Source organism: Mastacembelus armatus, chromosome 5, assembly GCF_900324485.2.
Source record: "Mastacembelus armatus chromosome 5, fMasArm1.2, whole genome shotgun sequence".
NCBI lineage: Eukaryota > Metazoa > Chordata > Actinopteri > Synbranchiformes > Mastacembelidae > Mastacembelus > Mastacembelus armatus.
Genome location: NC_046637.1, coordinates 16,423,869 through 16,436,929, shown reverse-complemented (window position 1 = coordinate 16,436,929; position 13,061 = coordinate 16,423,869). Strand labels below are relative to the sequence as shown.

Sequence of the window (13,061 nt, the reverse complement as noted above, 5' to 3'; positions counted from 1 at the left end):
TCCATTCTCTATCGCATATCCTATGCCAGGCTGTGGGGACAGCAGACTACGCAAAGATTCCCTGACCTCCCTCTTCCACTAGCTCTTCTGGGGGGATGCCAAGGCATTCCCAGGCCAGCCGGGAGATGTAATCCCTCCAGCGTGTCCTGGGTCTTCCCCAGGGTCACCTCCTGGTAGACATGATCAGAACATCTCCTCCAGGAGGCATCTGAGAAAGATGCCTGAACCACCTCAACTGGCTGCTCTTGATGTGGAGGAGCAGCGGCTCTATGCTGAGGTCCTCCTGAATGACTGAGCTTCTCACCCTATCTCTAAGAGAGTGCCATGGCCCCACTGCAGAGGAAACTCATTTCTATCACTTGTATTTGAGATCTGATTCTTTTGTTCATGATCTAGAGCTCGTGACCATAGGTGAGGGTAGGAATGTATAACAACTGGGAAAAGGAGAGCTTTGCCTTATGGCTCAGCTCCCTCTTCACCACAACAGACTGTTATAGAGACTGCATAACTGCAGACACTGCGCCGATCTGTCTATCGATCTTGTGCTCCATTCTTCCCTCACTTGTGAATCAGACCTTGAGATACTTAAACTCCTCCACTGAAGGCAGGAGCTCTCCCGCAGCCCAGGGGGACAGTCCACCGTTTTTCGACTTGGAGGTGCTAATTCTCATCCCAGCTGTTTCACACTTGGCTGTGAACTGCCCAAGTGCACACTGAAGGTTCTGGTCCTATAAAGCCACATCAATCACAAAGAGCAGAGATGAGATCCTGTGACCACCGACCCCTGACTGCACCTAGAAATTCTGTCCATAAATATAATGAACAGAATAGGTGACAAAAGGCAGCCCTGGTGGAGTCCAAAATGCACCAGAAATGAGTCCAACTTAACCCTCGCAATGTGATTGTTTGTTCTACAAACATCCTCTGTTATGGTTATGAAGTGATACATATTTACAGGCTTATGTTACACAGAAAAATGTGTCTCTATGAAGTGCTACCACTTATACAATACAGGTCGGACCATTCACTTTTACAGAGCTTTGCATTCAACCCACACATAAAGATACATAAACAGAGATAAAACTGACAGTTACCATTACCCTCCTTTGGCCTTCAGATATCATTGCTACAGTAGAGAATGAGAAGCCAGCCCCTTGTGCTGAAGCAGGAAATGGTCGCCGCTGTATCATCAGTGGCACAGAGTGTCGAACTGGCTGGCCAGGCCCAAACCATGGAATCACCCATTTTGACAACCTGGGCTTTAGCATGCTGACTGTCTACCAGTGTATCACCACACAAGGATGGACTGATGTCCTCTATTGGGTAAGGTATTAGACTAGTTTACAAACAAACTGGTTCTGTTTTGGAAATAACCCTTTAAAATCATATTGAATGTATGTGTTTGTGGGACAGAGGTAGTCCACCCAACATTCGAAAAGAATTAACAAATAATTAATTAAAAGTCATCTTCTGGTATATAATGTGATTTGTCACCCATGTCTTATAGCCTTTAACATTCAGTGTTACCTCCCAAGTTTGCTATGATGTTTTTGAACTGACTATCCTTAATGGTTATATTTTTGAAAATGACATGTAGCCTACAAATAAGTTCTGTTGCATGGCGAACGAAGACATGACATTTGACGTTTCAGGTATCATTGATCATACAATTTAGCTTGCATGTGAAAGCTTGTATTTACTCTTTAAGTATCTGGTCTTACCAGCTGGTCTGTTTAATAAATGACTTTGTCCCTAACCCTACCCTGATGGCTAACCCTAATCGTACCCCTAAACCCAAGAAATCTTTTTTAAAAATCTTTTTCCTGTTGACCAGATAGTTTCTCAGGAGAGTGTGGGCCCATACAGATTGTGCTTGATTGACACCTCCCTCATTCTCCTATTATCTTTTCTGTATCTTTTGTATCATTGGTGTTGGTAAATGCAGCAGTGACACCTTATTCCCAGTATACTTTGTTCCTAAATAGAGGTCACCTTTGAAGGTTTGCTGAGCCTTTAAATAGTATCTTAACAATAAATCCACTGTAGTGGAGCTATTTAATTATAGTCACTGTACTCCAAACCACATAAACAAGTACTGTACATGTAAATCCGTTGTTGGGGCTGTAGTTTGGTAAAGACACCAAAAACTAACTATATATGAATGAGAGTGGTAGTAACCCTGTACTGAAATCTGATTTCCATGTCGTAAATATGGGGTATGAATCACACTTTGGCTGGTACCAATACAAGGGAGGGTTCAATTCTGCAGACAGAACACACAGGAACAGCAACAAACAGTTTAATGGTATCATATAATACTAAACAAAGGTGTCCAGGGACAAAGGATAACAAAGGAATGGTACATAAACAAAAACATACCCCGGGAAGAAAATCCAGAAACTAAGGAAATCCGATAGAGAAAACAAAGATCATGGAGAATCACACACAGGCAATTACAGGGAATACAGCCACAAGTAGACATAAAGAAAGAGAGCAACTAAGAACCGAGAGGAAGAATAACAAACCAGCTGCTTGGAGCATATACAAAAGCAACTACTGGGACCAACAAGTACCATTACCTAAGAAAAACACACTGCTGGGAAAATCACAAAGAGTAACCAAGGAGAAGAACATATTGGGAAAAACCATGAAGAGAAACCAAAGAATGATCTGACAGAGAACAAAAGAAGAGGGCTGGTATTTAAACACACAGGGGCCAGTTAACCTAAGTGAACACAGTGAACGCTAACAAAATAAAAGTCGACAAAGGTAGTAGCTGAAACATTTTCTGCATTAGTCAGAAAATGAGAAATTCAGGGGATATTTGACTTTTAATGCATAGCAGTTTGCTTCTTTTTTGACACTGCTGAATACAGAAGGGCACAGGTAATAATCCTCCACTGTAAGGTGTTCTCTTTCAGCACCGTACTCACCAGGGTTTCATTTCAAACAGCTGTTATTGCAGTTTATTTCATTACTTGGCCTAGCTAAAAAAGGGATGAAATGGCAAAACCCTCTAGTCTGTTTGGACATTATTGCAGACAGATATGATCCTAGTTAGCATACTTGGAAATCAGAAAACAAACAATGGTCAGAATTGATGCAGCACTAGCTAAAATATGCTAATATAGGTCAAGTTCCAGTTTCCATAAATGGATTATACACTTCTGAGAATCCAAAATAACATATTTTATTAGATCCATCCTGCCTGGTAAATGTGTTATGAGATCCATAGAGGTCCATTAGAAATTTTAATTATCCAGCCCAAATTGAGATAACCTTGATCATATCATAATGGCACGTCCATACAGCTTAGAATTTTGGGCTTCCTTCAATGGGACTGGCTTGGAGCATGTCCATGTAGTCTTTATGCACAGTAATATTGATGTTGTGCCTGAGTCTGTGACAGTAACAAAGGTATATTTGCCAAGTGAATATGCTTTTCTGCAATTGTGCATTGTGGAGAAATCTGAGAAATCTGTTTTATTAAATGGATGGATATTACCAAATATACTGTTTATGTCTATATCTATGTAAAAATAACCATTTTTAAAGATGCACAAGTGTGCTTTGTCTGACAGGTAAATGATGCTATAGGAATGGAATGGCCATGGATCTTTTTCACCACACTCATCCTGGTTGGCTCATTCTTTGTGCTCAACCTGATTCTGGGGGTGCTTAGTGGGTAGGATTACCCTAGACTATTCATTTCCTATGTACAAAAATGATTTACTTTCTGTTTTGTCCATATATTCATACAATATTTCTCAGATTGTTCTTTCTTTTTAGTCCAGATGGTTTGTCTTGTTTCCCACTAGTGAGTTCACAAAAGAGAGAGAGAAGGCCAAGTCCCGTGGAGAGTTTCAGAAGCTGAGAGAAACCCAGCAGCTGGATGAGGACCTCAAAGGCTATATGGAGTGGATCACTCAGGCTGAGGTCATAGATAATGACCTGGAAGGACAAAGTAAGACATCTGACACACTGAACATCCTGTACACCCATATAGAAAAGACATGGCACTGTTCCACTTGGGTGCAAAATTCTATTAGTACAAGTCGCTACCATTTTATTTCATTTCATCCCTCTCAGTTTTTAATTTATTTTTAATATGGTGGATTTCAGCCAATTAGAGTTACAGTTAGTGCTCTTTAAGTTGGAAACAAAACAACATTAAGCCTCTGATACAGGTTCTGCTGCTCAATGCAAACTTTAACCTAAACTTGAACCAGACTGACAAGATTAGCTGATTTTCGTTTTACGTATCTGTACTTGTACCCTGTAACTGGCAAAACCATCTGCTTCTGTTTGTAAAACATGCACTGGTTTTGTAAAATTTGCAAAACTTTACATAATGATTAATAGCTTGATTAATCATTATGTTAGTAACTACCAGTTGTCAGAGTAGGTAACAGCTGGGAGCAGGAGAAGGACCAAAATACAGGTGATGAGTCTGGTTTATTAATGGAAAAATGTGAATAAAAAAAGTAAAACAGTAAAAAGGATTGTGAGATGCTGGTTTGATTAAAAAAATAAATAGAAGTGACAAACATGACTGGTAGTTTTACACAAAAATAGGTTGGGCTTAAACTAACAAACAAACTTAATACAAGTGAACCTTACATAACCTCAGTATTATATTTTATAATGTAATAATTTCCTTTGACACTAGATAAAGTGCTGTTTATTTCAAATGATGAAGTGTATCTCTGCTACAGTATACCTTGTAAAATCCAGACCCATTAATCTTGCTCTTGAGAACCTTTTGACAAGAAAAAAACACTGTTGAATTTATGGTAAATCGCACCTAACCAGTGCAAGCTGACTCTTCCATAAAACCTTTTACCAGGTGTCTGGACCCAAGCACTTTATTAAATTGCAGTTACCTTCCTAAACGCAATAGATGTTGAACAATAGGTGTTGAAATTTCAAATCAGCTACCTTTACTGTATATCAATCAAGGGGAGTGTGAAGATAGAACTCTATGCTATACACAATCTAGCACAGCATTTATTTCTGTCCAGACTTGCATTGAGTTTTGACTGATTGCTTGCATCTTCTATAGCACATTCCAAAGATTTCCAGTGGGAATAAAGTGCTGTGGTGACAAAATAAAATAATGCATAAAATGCATTAATTCATGGTACCAGAACTGGCCTTTCACTACTTGAGCCCTTGGAATCACAGTTAAATATGCCAAAAATGACTATTCCTCTGGAAGTTCATTATTCATGCAACCATTTTGTAGCACTGACCTACTGTACCTTTACACTCACCTAACATACTTTTAAACTACTTTTACTTCCAACCTTAGGCCAAGAAAATAGGAGGCATCTTGCCTGAACGTCATATCTACATAAAAAATCAAAAAATCTATTTAATTGATCTACTCTGAGTTTTTTGAGCATCTTGGGACATATAACACAGAATATGTGTGTGTGTGTGTGTGTGTGTGTGTGGTGTGTGTGTACTTGCGTGTGTGTGTACTTGTGTGTTTGTGTATGTGTGTATTTTCATCAGGCCTGCTCCCCACAGACAATGGAGGATCAGAGACTGGAAGTGTCAGCAAAATGGACACAATGCAGCTAATCCTCTATTACTAGTCAGTAGAATATGTGCATGCATTTTTTTCAGGAATTTAATAATAGTTTAACTAAGAAAAGATGTGTAAACCATATATGTAGACCCATGTGTCATTAAAACTTTAGATAAATTTAATCAGAAAAGTTACTAAATTCTTCCATCTGCTTTGGATTAAAGCTGTAGCTGTTAAAATATATAACAGATATTTAGTGATATCAACATGGGTGATTTTAGAAAGGGATCCCAAAAGCATAATTCTAGTGTAAATGGCATAGTTTGTCCTTTTATATGTATGTGACATGGCAGACTGTGCCCGACAATGCATCAGAATTCATGCACAGTTCTCTTTCCTATAATAACCCTCCTGCCACTGTCCTCTTTCTTCAGGTGACAAAAATGATCAATACCATTTTTTTAAAGTAATGAAGGAATAGGAATCTAGCATAATTCATGTTTTTGTACGTGTGAAAAACACAGGACATTGGGATGGAAAAATAATGTAGGTCATTAAAAGGTCATGCTGTTGTTTTAGGGCCCTGTTGAGGACTTCTTTATTCAACTCATCTTCCCCTTTTATGCAGTAAGCTGGCTCGTAAGTGGAATCGTTGGCTACGGTGTAAATGCAGAGTGTATGTGAAGTCCAGACTGTTCTACTGGTGGGTGATCATGCTTGTCTTCTTCAATACACTGGCCATTGCAACAGAACACCACAAGCAGTCTCAGAGACTCACAAACTGGCAAGGTCAGAGAATCACACACTTTCCATAACCACATGCACCTTATCCTGGTTTTAGGTTTTCATTGATCTGCTTCCTGTATGTGAGAACAAAGGAAACACATACCCATATTTAGACATGTTTCTTTTGGAAGGAAGGATAAGGAATACAGAACATACATACATACATACATAAATACAGTAAAGAGATCTTAGCTTTAGATATGTGTAATATTTTTTGACTCACAGTTAATGTAATTAATCACCGAACATTATTGTGTATTTAATTTAATTGTGTAGCACACTCATGCTGTATACTACTGATATAATTGTAGTAACTGTCTGTCATCTCTCTGTTTCTTGCCATCTTCTCCACATCCACTGTCAACAGACAATGCCAATAAGCTGCTGCTGTCCATGTTTGCCCTTGAGATGTTCGTGAAGATGTATGCTCTAGGCTTGCCCTCTTACTTCATGTCTCTCTTCAATCGCTTTGACTGCTTTGTGGTATCCACTGGTGTTTTGGAGCTCATCCTTGTCCACATGGGTGTCATGTCAGTCATGGGCATTTCTGTGTTGCGCTGCATACGACTGCTCCGCCTGCTCAAAGTCACCAGGTGATTATTATGTACAATGCGTACATAGAATACATTACTTACTCATTTTCCACTACTGGCTCATCAAGATGCTTTTATGGTAAAACTCTTTAAGACTTTACAAAAATATTAGTCATCACAACCAGTAAATCAAGTACTAAATTCAGGTATGCATCAAATAATGCATTGCAATTAATGAGATAAATGCACCTAAATACTTTAAGTTACTGAAGATTGTGGCTGATTTCAGTGCACAAGTAGTGTTGAGAAATATTGACAATAATTGTATAAATGACATTTTTCCCTTTTCTCCTTATTTTCCCTTAATGAATTAATCATCTCTTTGGAATGTGATCTCTCTGGCTGTCTCTTCTTAGCTTGAGGTAGAGAAGGTAGAGGAAGATGTCCAGAACTTGATTTCCATTCAGTGTAGTCATCTTTGTTGGTTCCCTCTTTCCTGTTGTGGTGGCCTGTGGTTGTGGATGCAAAAAATCAAATTGGTGATATGGTGCATGTATGTGATGTTAAAGTGATTAGAATTATCATGAATATCTACTAATAGTGTCAGTTTAATTGTTACTTATTTCTAATAGTAGTAATATATCAATAAACCAGATTTTCCTTTCTTTTTACTTGAAAAGGCATGAACATTTCAGAGAAGGAGCTCTTAATTTATTATTATTTATTATTAATTAAATTTTAAAGAATTGTAAACATTATATATAGTAAGAGAAATTTCACAGTTGGTTAACAAATACTGCCTTCTCAGCAAACAGAAAAAAATGTTCAAATATACAGCTGGTTGAATTACTGATGTTGTTTGCCGTAGATACTGGACATCTCTCAGTAATCTGGTGGCTTCCCTTCTGAACTCGGTCCGTTCCATTGCCTGCTTGCTGCTACTCCTCTTCCTTTTTATAGTCATCTTTTCACTGCTGGGTATGCAAGTGTTTGGAGGAAAGTTCAACTTTCCTGACCAAGCCAAGCCTCGCAGCACCTTTGACAGCTTTCCTCAGGCCCTTATCACTGTGTTCCAGGTACAACATCAGGGGTTTTGATATCCATTGTTTTTGTAGTACTGTATGAGCATCATTAATGGATCCAAAACTCTCCAAGTTGAATGATTAGTATTACAGATCAACAACAACATTGAAAAATTTGGTTCTTTGATTAAAAAAGACAACTAAAATTAGGAAATATGCTCATCAAACCTTCAGTTAATTAATCAGCTTTAACACCCTGTTTCATTTTCATTCAATTCATTCAATTATTCAACGTTTCATGTATTGCTACATATACATACATATACTGTCTCTGTTGCTCAGATTTAAAACAGTGATTATAAATTGATGACAAAAATGTGATTTCAGTTAAATATAATTTAAATAATTTGAAATAGCATTATATTTAAACCATATTAACCATAAATAATCCTGGGAATCCTCTGTTACCAAGTTGTCATAAGGTCATAAATACATTATAATAACAGGGTACTTTTAACAGTGTGATTTACAAAACAAATAGTAGCTTTTAGCTGTAAATTATTTGTGTTTAAGATCCTGACAGGTGAGGACTGGAATGCTGTCATGTATGATGGCATTATGGCTCATGGAGGACCCAAAATGCCTGGAATCCTAGTCAGCATCTACTACATCATCCTATTTGTCTGTGGAAATTGTATCCTTAAATAGTGGATGTGTGGTGGTGTGAATTTGTGAGTGTGTGTGTATGTGTTTAACCAAGTCTGAATTCCAGCTCAATTCAAAACACTCTCATACTCTTTGACTTGCTTCTTTCAGTCATCCTTCTAAATGTCTTCCTAGCCATTGCAGTTGATAACTTGGCAGAGGCTGAGTCTCTGACTTTAGCCCAGAAGGAGAAAGCAGAGGAAAAAAAACGCAAGAAAGCACTCAGGTAAGTCTTCCAAAAAGCTTTGATGACCCTATTTCATTTTTCAGCTTTTACACTGATTTGCAATCTTATGACAGCATGTCACAAAATGGCTATTGCGGTGGGCAAAGAATTTATACTACATAGTCACAAGTATCTGAAGATTACAGCTGCATGTGACAGTTGAGCATGTTATGAAGTATCCACTCTTCACTTCCCAAATGATGGTGAACCTGCTGTACATATTTGCTTCAGTTCAGACATCAGGGCATCAGTACAGTCCAACACTGATACTGGCAATGAGGTCTGACTTACAGTAGGTGTTCCAATTCATCACTGAGATTTTGGGAATGGGGAGGTCAAAGACCTCTGAGGGCCAGTCAACTTGAACATTCTGGGGATCCTGTTTTTTGCAGTGGTGGCTATGTGCAAAATGAAAAACAACTCAGGCCATTTCATTCAGTTGGCTACACATTCAGGCACAAGTTAAAGATTCACATTAATTTCTCAGACTGCCAGACAGTAATGCCTGATTAATTGCCTTGTTTACATGGCTCCATTGTTTACACACCACCATTTACAGTCCAGCTTCCCTACTGAGAACAAATGAGGTTTATTGGAAAATCTCTGGCTGTAATCAAGCAAATCATATTGTGGTGATACACACCTAAAAGCTCTTCCTCTTCATATTCACTTAATTTATTTTTATACTTATATTTATTTTTTGTTTTTTCACATGTGTGTATAATGTGACACACATTTAGAGCCACATTACTAGAGTCAAATTCCTTGTATGTGAAAACATACTTGGCAATGAAGATGGTTCTGATTCTGATATGATATGCATCTTAACCACAAACCCTCCAAGTTCCAACATAAGGCATGATTATGCGGTGTATTTTTCCCACACTTACAGTGGCAAGAAGTATGTATCCACCAGGGATTCACTGGTTTTCTGTATTCATTTTCCATAAAACCTTCATCTAAGACACAACAATGAACAAACACAATGTGCTTAAGATGAAAACAAACCATTCCAATTGCTGATGTCTTTATTGACATTATGGCATGCAGTTCAATTAAATGCAATTTTATTTGTATAGCGGTTAATCACAATTTTAAAAAAAATACCTCAATACACTTTACATAGAAACCCACATCCCTTATGAGCAAGCACCTGGTGACAGTAGAGAGGAAAAACTCTCTTTAACAGAAGAAACCTCCAGCAGAACTGGGCTGAGTTTGGGGAGCCATCTGAAATCAGAAATCAGAAACAGGTTTATTGCCAAATAAGGGGGTTCACATTTTAAGGAATTTGTTTTGGTGAGATGGCGCATATATAGAGCATAGACATGACGAGTTACATATAACATATAATAAGTGTCCTAAATAAGCAGCATAGATAAAATAAAATGAAGTAAGGTGCAGTGAAATAAAAAATACTGTATGTATACTTTTCTTATTTACAAGGTGAATTTACAGAAAGAGCAACACAATATGACTAAGTAGTGCAGTGGGATAAACAGTGCAAAAGTCATCAGGTGGATGACAGGAACAAGGTACGGTGACTGTGCTAAAGTGACAGAGCAGAGCAGTGTTGTATGGAGTTAATGAGTCTGATGGCAGATGGGAAGAAGCTGTTTTTATGGCGTGAGGTTCTAGTCCGAGTGGACCGTAACCTTCTGCCTGAGGGAAGTGGCACAAAGAGTCCATGTCCAGGGTGAGAGGGATCAGCTGTGATTCTACCTGCATGCCGCAGAGTTTTGGAGATGTACAGGTCATCAATAGATGGGAGGTTGCAGCTGATCACCTTCTCAGCAGAGTGCACAACGCGCTGCAGTCTGTGCTTGTACCTGACAGTGGCCCCAGCGTACCACACGGTGATGGAGGAGGTGAATGGATTCGATGATGGCCGTGTAGAACTGAACCATCATCTTGGCTGGCAGCTTGAGTGTTCTCAGCTGCCGCAGGAAGAACATCCTCTGCTGGGCCTTCTTGATGAGGGAGCTGATGGTCGGCTCCCACTTGAGATCCTGGGTGATGGTGGTGCCCAGGAAGCGGAAGGATTCCACAGTGGATATTGGGGTGTCTGTCAGGGTGAGGGGTGTCAGTGGAACTGAGACTTTCCGAAAGTCAATGATCATCTCCACTGTCTTCTGGGCGTTCAGCTCCAGGTTGTTGTTGCTGCACCAGGATTCCAGACGGTCCACCTCCCTCCAGTAGGCAGACTCATAGTCTCTTTTTGCTCCTAATAATGGCACTAACTTCAGCAAGGCTTTCCAGTTTTTTTGTTTGGTTTCCACGTAAAAAAGGCTTTTGACAAAGTCCAGCCATTTATTTAAAACAGATTCAGAAAATTCTTCCTAATATGTGATGAATCAATAATGTAGTGTTATGTTTTTTTGGCACATTTTAAGTTAACGCAGGCCCACAATTGCTAACCAGATGGTGAAACAAAAACAGTAATGCTTAATAACCCTGATCAATCATCGTACAGTTCCTGATATCCAAAGACAAACCTTCATAAGAACAAATGTTAAGAATACTTAAAACGACTTACAGGAAACAGGGACTAAAAGGAAAATACATATAAAAAGAGCTCACCTACTTTCACTGGTTGGAATTGACAATGTAGATGAAAATCTGTTGGATATTAACTCTGGATTTTTTGCTACAAACATATGTCACATTAAGAGTAAAAGAGGGAGTGTGCCCATAAGGTTGCAAGCTTGCTAACTTGATTCCAAAACCTAAAGGTGGACACACATTTACATGACCTAACAGCATGCACATATGTACTCTTTCTACCTGTCCAGCATTAGCATTAGAAAATCAAATCTTTTTTTTACAGAAGGAGCTGAGAGTATTTTAGTGTTATTAGTCAATGTTCTTATAGAGAACCCTCTTACCACCTTTTTCTCTTGAAATTTGATGATATAGTAGATTTTAAAATTGCTCAGATCAGATAAGATAAACTTTATTCATCCCTGAATGGAAATTCAGGATGTTATATAAATATTGTATAGGATATTATATAATGCAAGCAAAAACCTAAGAACATACAAAACAGATTCCAAAAAATTATTTCAGTGATTACAATCTTAAATTGTATATTTAAAAAAGTTAAATCAAAACAAATTTGAATACTAGGGGGGAGTGAATTTATGAAACAAACTCGAAGATGAATTAAAAATATGTAAATTCCTTACTGGGTTTAAGAAGATACTTAAAAATACTATGCTGAGTAAGTTTTCAGTACACTATGACTTTTTGCCAAAAGGCTACAAATTATTTACTGATATGCTGCTTTTTGTTCACGTACTTATGAATAGTCTGTTTAATGCATGGAAAAATCTTGTGTTAGGGTTTAGAAATGAGCATAAGCTTCAGCCTACTTCTTGACAATCTCTTATTGTGAAGATGGTTATTATTCTATGTCAGAAAGTAAATTTGGGAGGTTTTAGGATAAAATGTGTGAGAATGGATGTTTAATTATAACTTGCTTCTTTTCTTTTATAAAAACCTGAGCTCAAAATATGAGAATGAAAGGCAGACATCTGCACAGAAAATTCTGTGTGACTTACAGTACACTAAACTGAAACTCAGTCATTTGTTACCTACTTTGATGATAAATGTATAGTACTGTCACGTTTTGGTGGTGATGGTGATGAGATGAGTGAAGGAGAGGCGTAGGACCCAAGTGGGAGGGAGCAAAACAAAAGGCAGAGTAAGAACAGGTGAAACTAATTAAGGTTGAGTAACATAAAGCTGCCGGGGACCAGTGCAGGGAAAAGAGGAATTTAATACAAAATAAAGGTCCCCGGCAGGAAGTCCCAAAAGGGAACCACAACAGTACCCCCCTCAAAGGCCGGGTTCCAAACGGCCCAAGTCCATTAACCGATCCAGGGTGGGAGGAGGGGGGGGTGAGGAGATGGGCACCAAAAGGCCAAAGTCCGGAGGTCTCCCCCAATAATGCCCACAGAGGTTGGGAAGATTGCCCCTCAGGCAGCTCAAAGTCTGGGACTGTTCCGGAGGTCGACCTCTCAGGTGCACCAGAATCTGGAGCTGTTTAGGAGGACGGCCCCTCAGACGAGCTGGGATCCAGGGCAGTTTGGGGGAAAAACCTCTGGGAAGGTCCCTTGGGTGAGCTGAGGTCTGAGGGGAGAGACCAGCTGGAGACTAAGGCGAGACACAGGCTGGAGACTGCGATGAGGAGCTTGCCCAAAGCTCAGGTGAAGGGCTAGCTCTGGACTCTGGCAAAGGACTAGCCGTGGACTCCG

General features: G+C 39.0%; 1 protein-coding gene across 2 annotated transcripts in view; it reads left to right on the top strand.

The window, feature by feature from the left end:
- Positions 1 to 13,061, top strand: part of LOC113130179 (dihydropyridine-sensitive L-type skeletal muscle calcium channel subunit alpha-1-like) — an 87,008-nt gene that overhangs the window by 20,536 nt on the left and 53,411 nt on the right. For both annotated transcript variants that reach the window (XR_003295669.1, XM_026306554.1), the window contains exons 6-14: positions 1,118 to 1,323; positions 3,582 to 3,685; positions 3,819 to 3,964; positions 5,518 to 5,599; positions 6,162 to 6,322; positions 6,687 to 6,912; positions 7,721 to 7,928; positions 8,448 to 8,568; positions 8,691 to 8,805. Coding sequence is in view for 1 of the 2 variants with exons in the window: in XM_026306554.1 (XP_026162339.1) it covers positions 1,118 to 1,323; positions 3,582 to 3,685; positions 3,819 to 3,964; positions 5,518 to 5,599; positions 6,162 to 6,322; positions 6,687 to 6,912; positions 7,721 to 7,928; positions 8,448 to 8,568; positions 8,691 to 8,805 (1,369 nt within the window). In the remaining variant the exon portion in view is untranslated. The remainder of the gene's footprint in view (positions 1 to 1,117; positions 1,324 to 3,581; positions 3,686 to 3,818; positions 3,965 to 5,517; positions 5,600 to 6,161; positions 6,323 to 6,686; positions 6,913 to 7,720; positions 7,929 to 8,447; positions 8,569 to 8,690; positions 8,806 to 13,061) is intronic.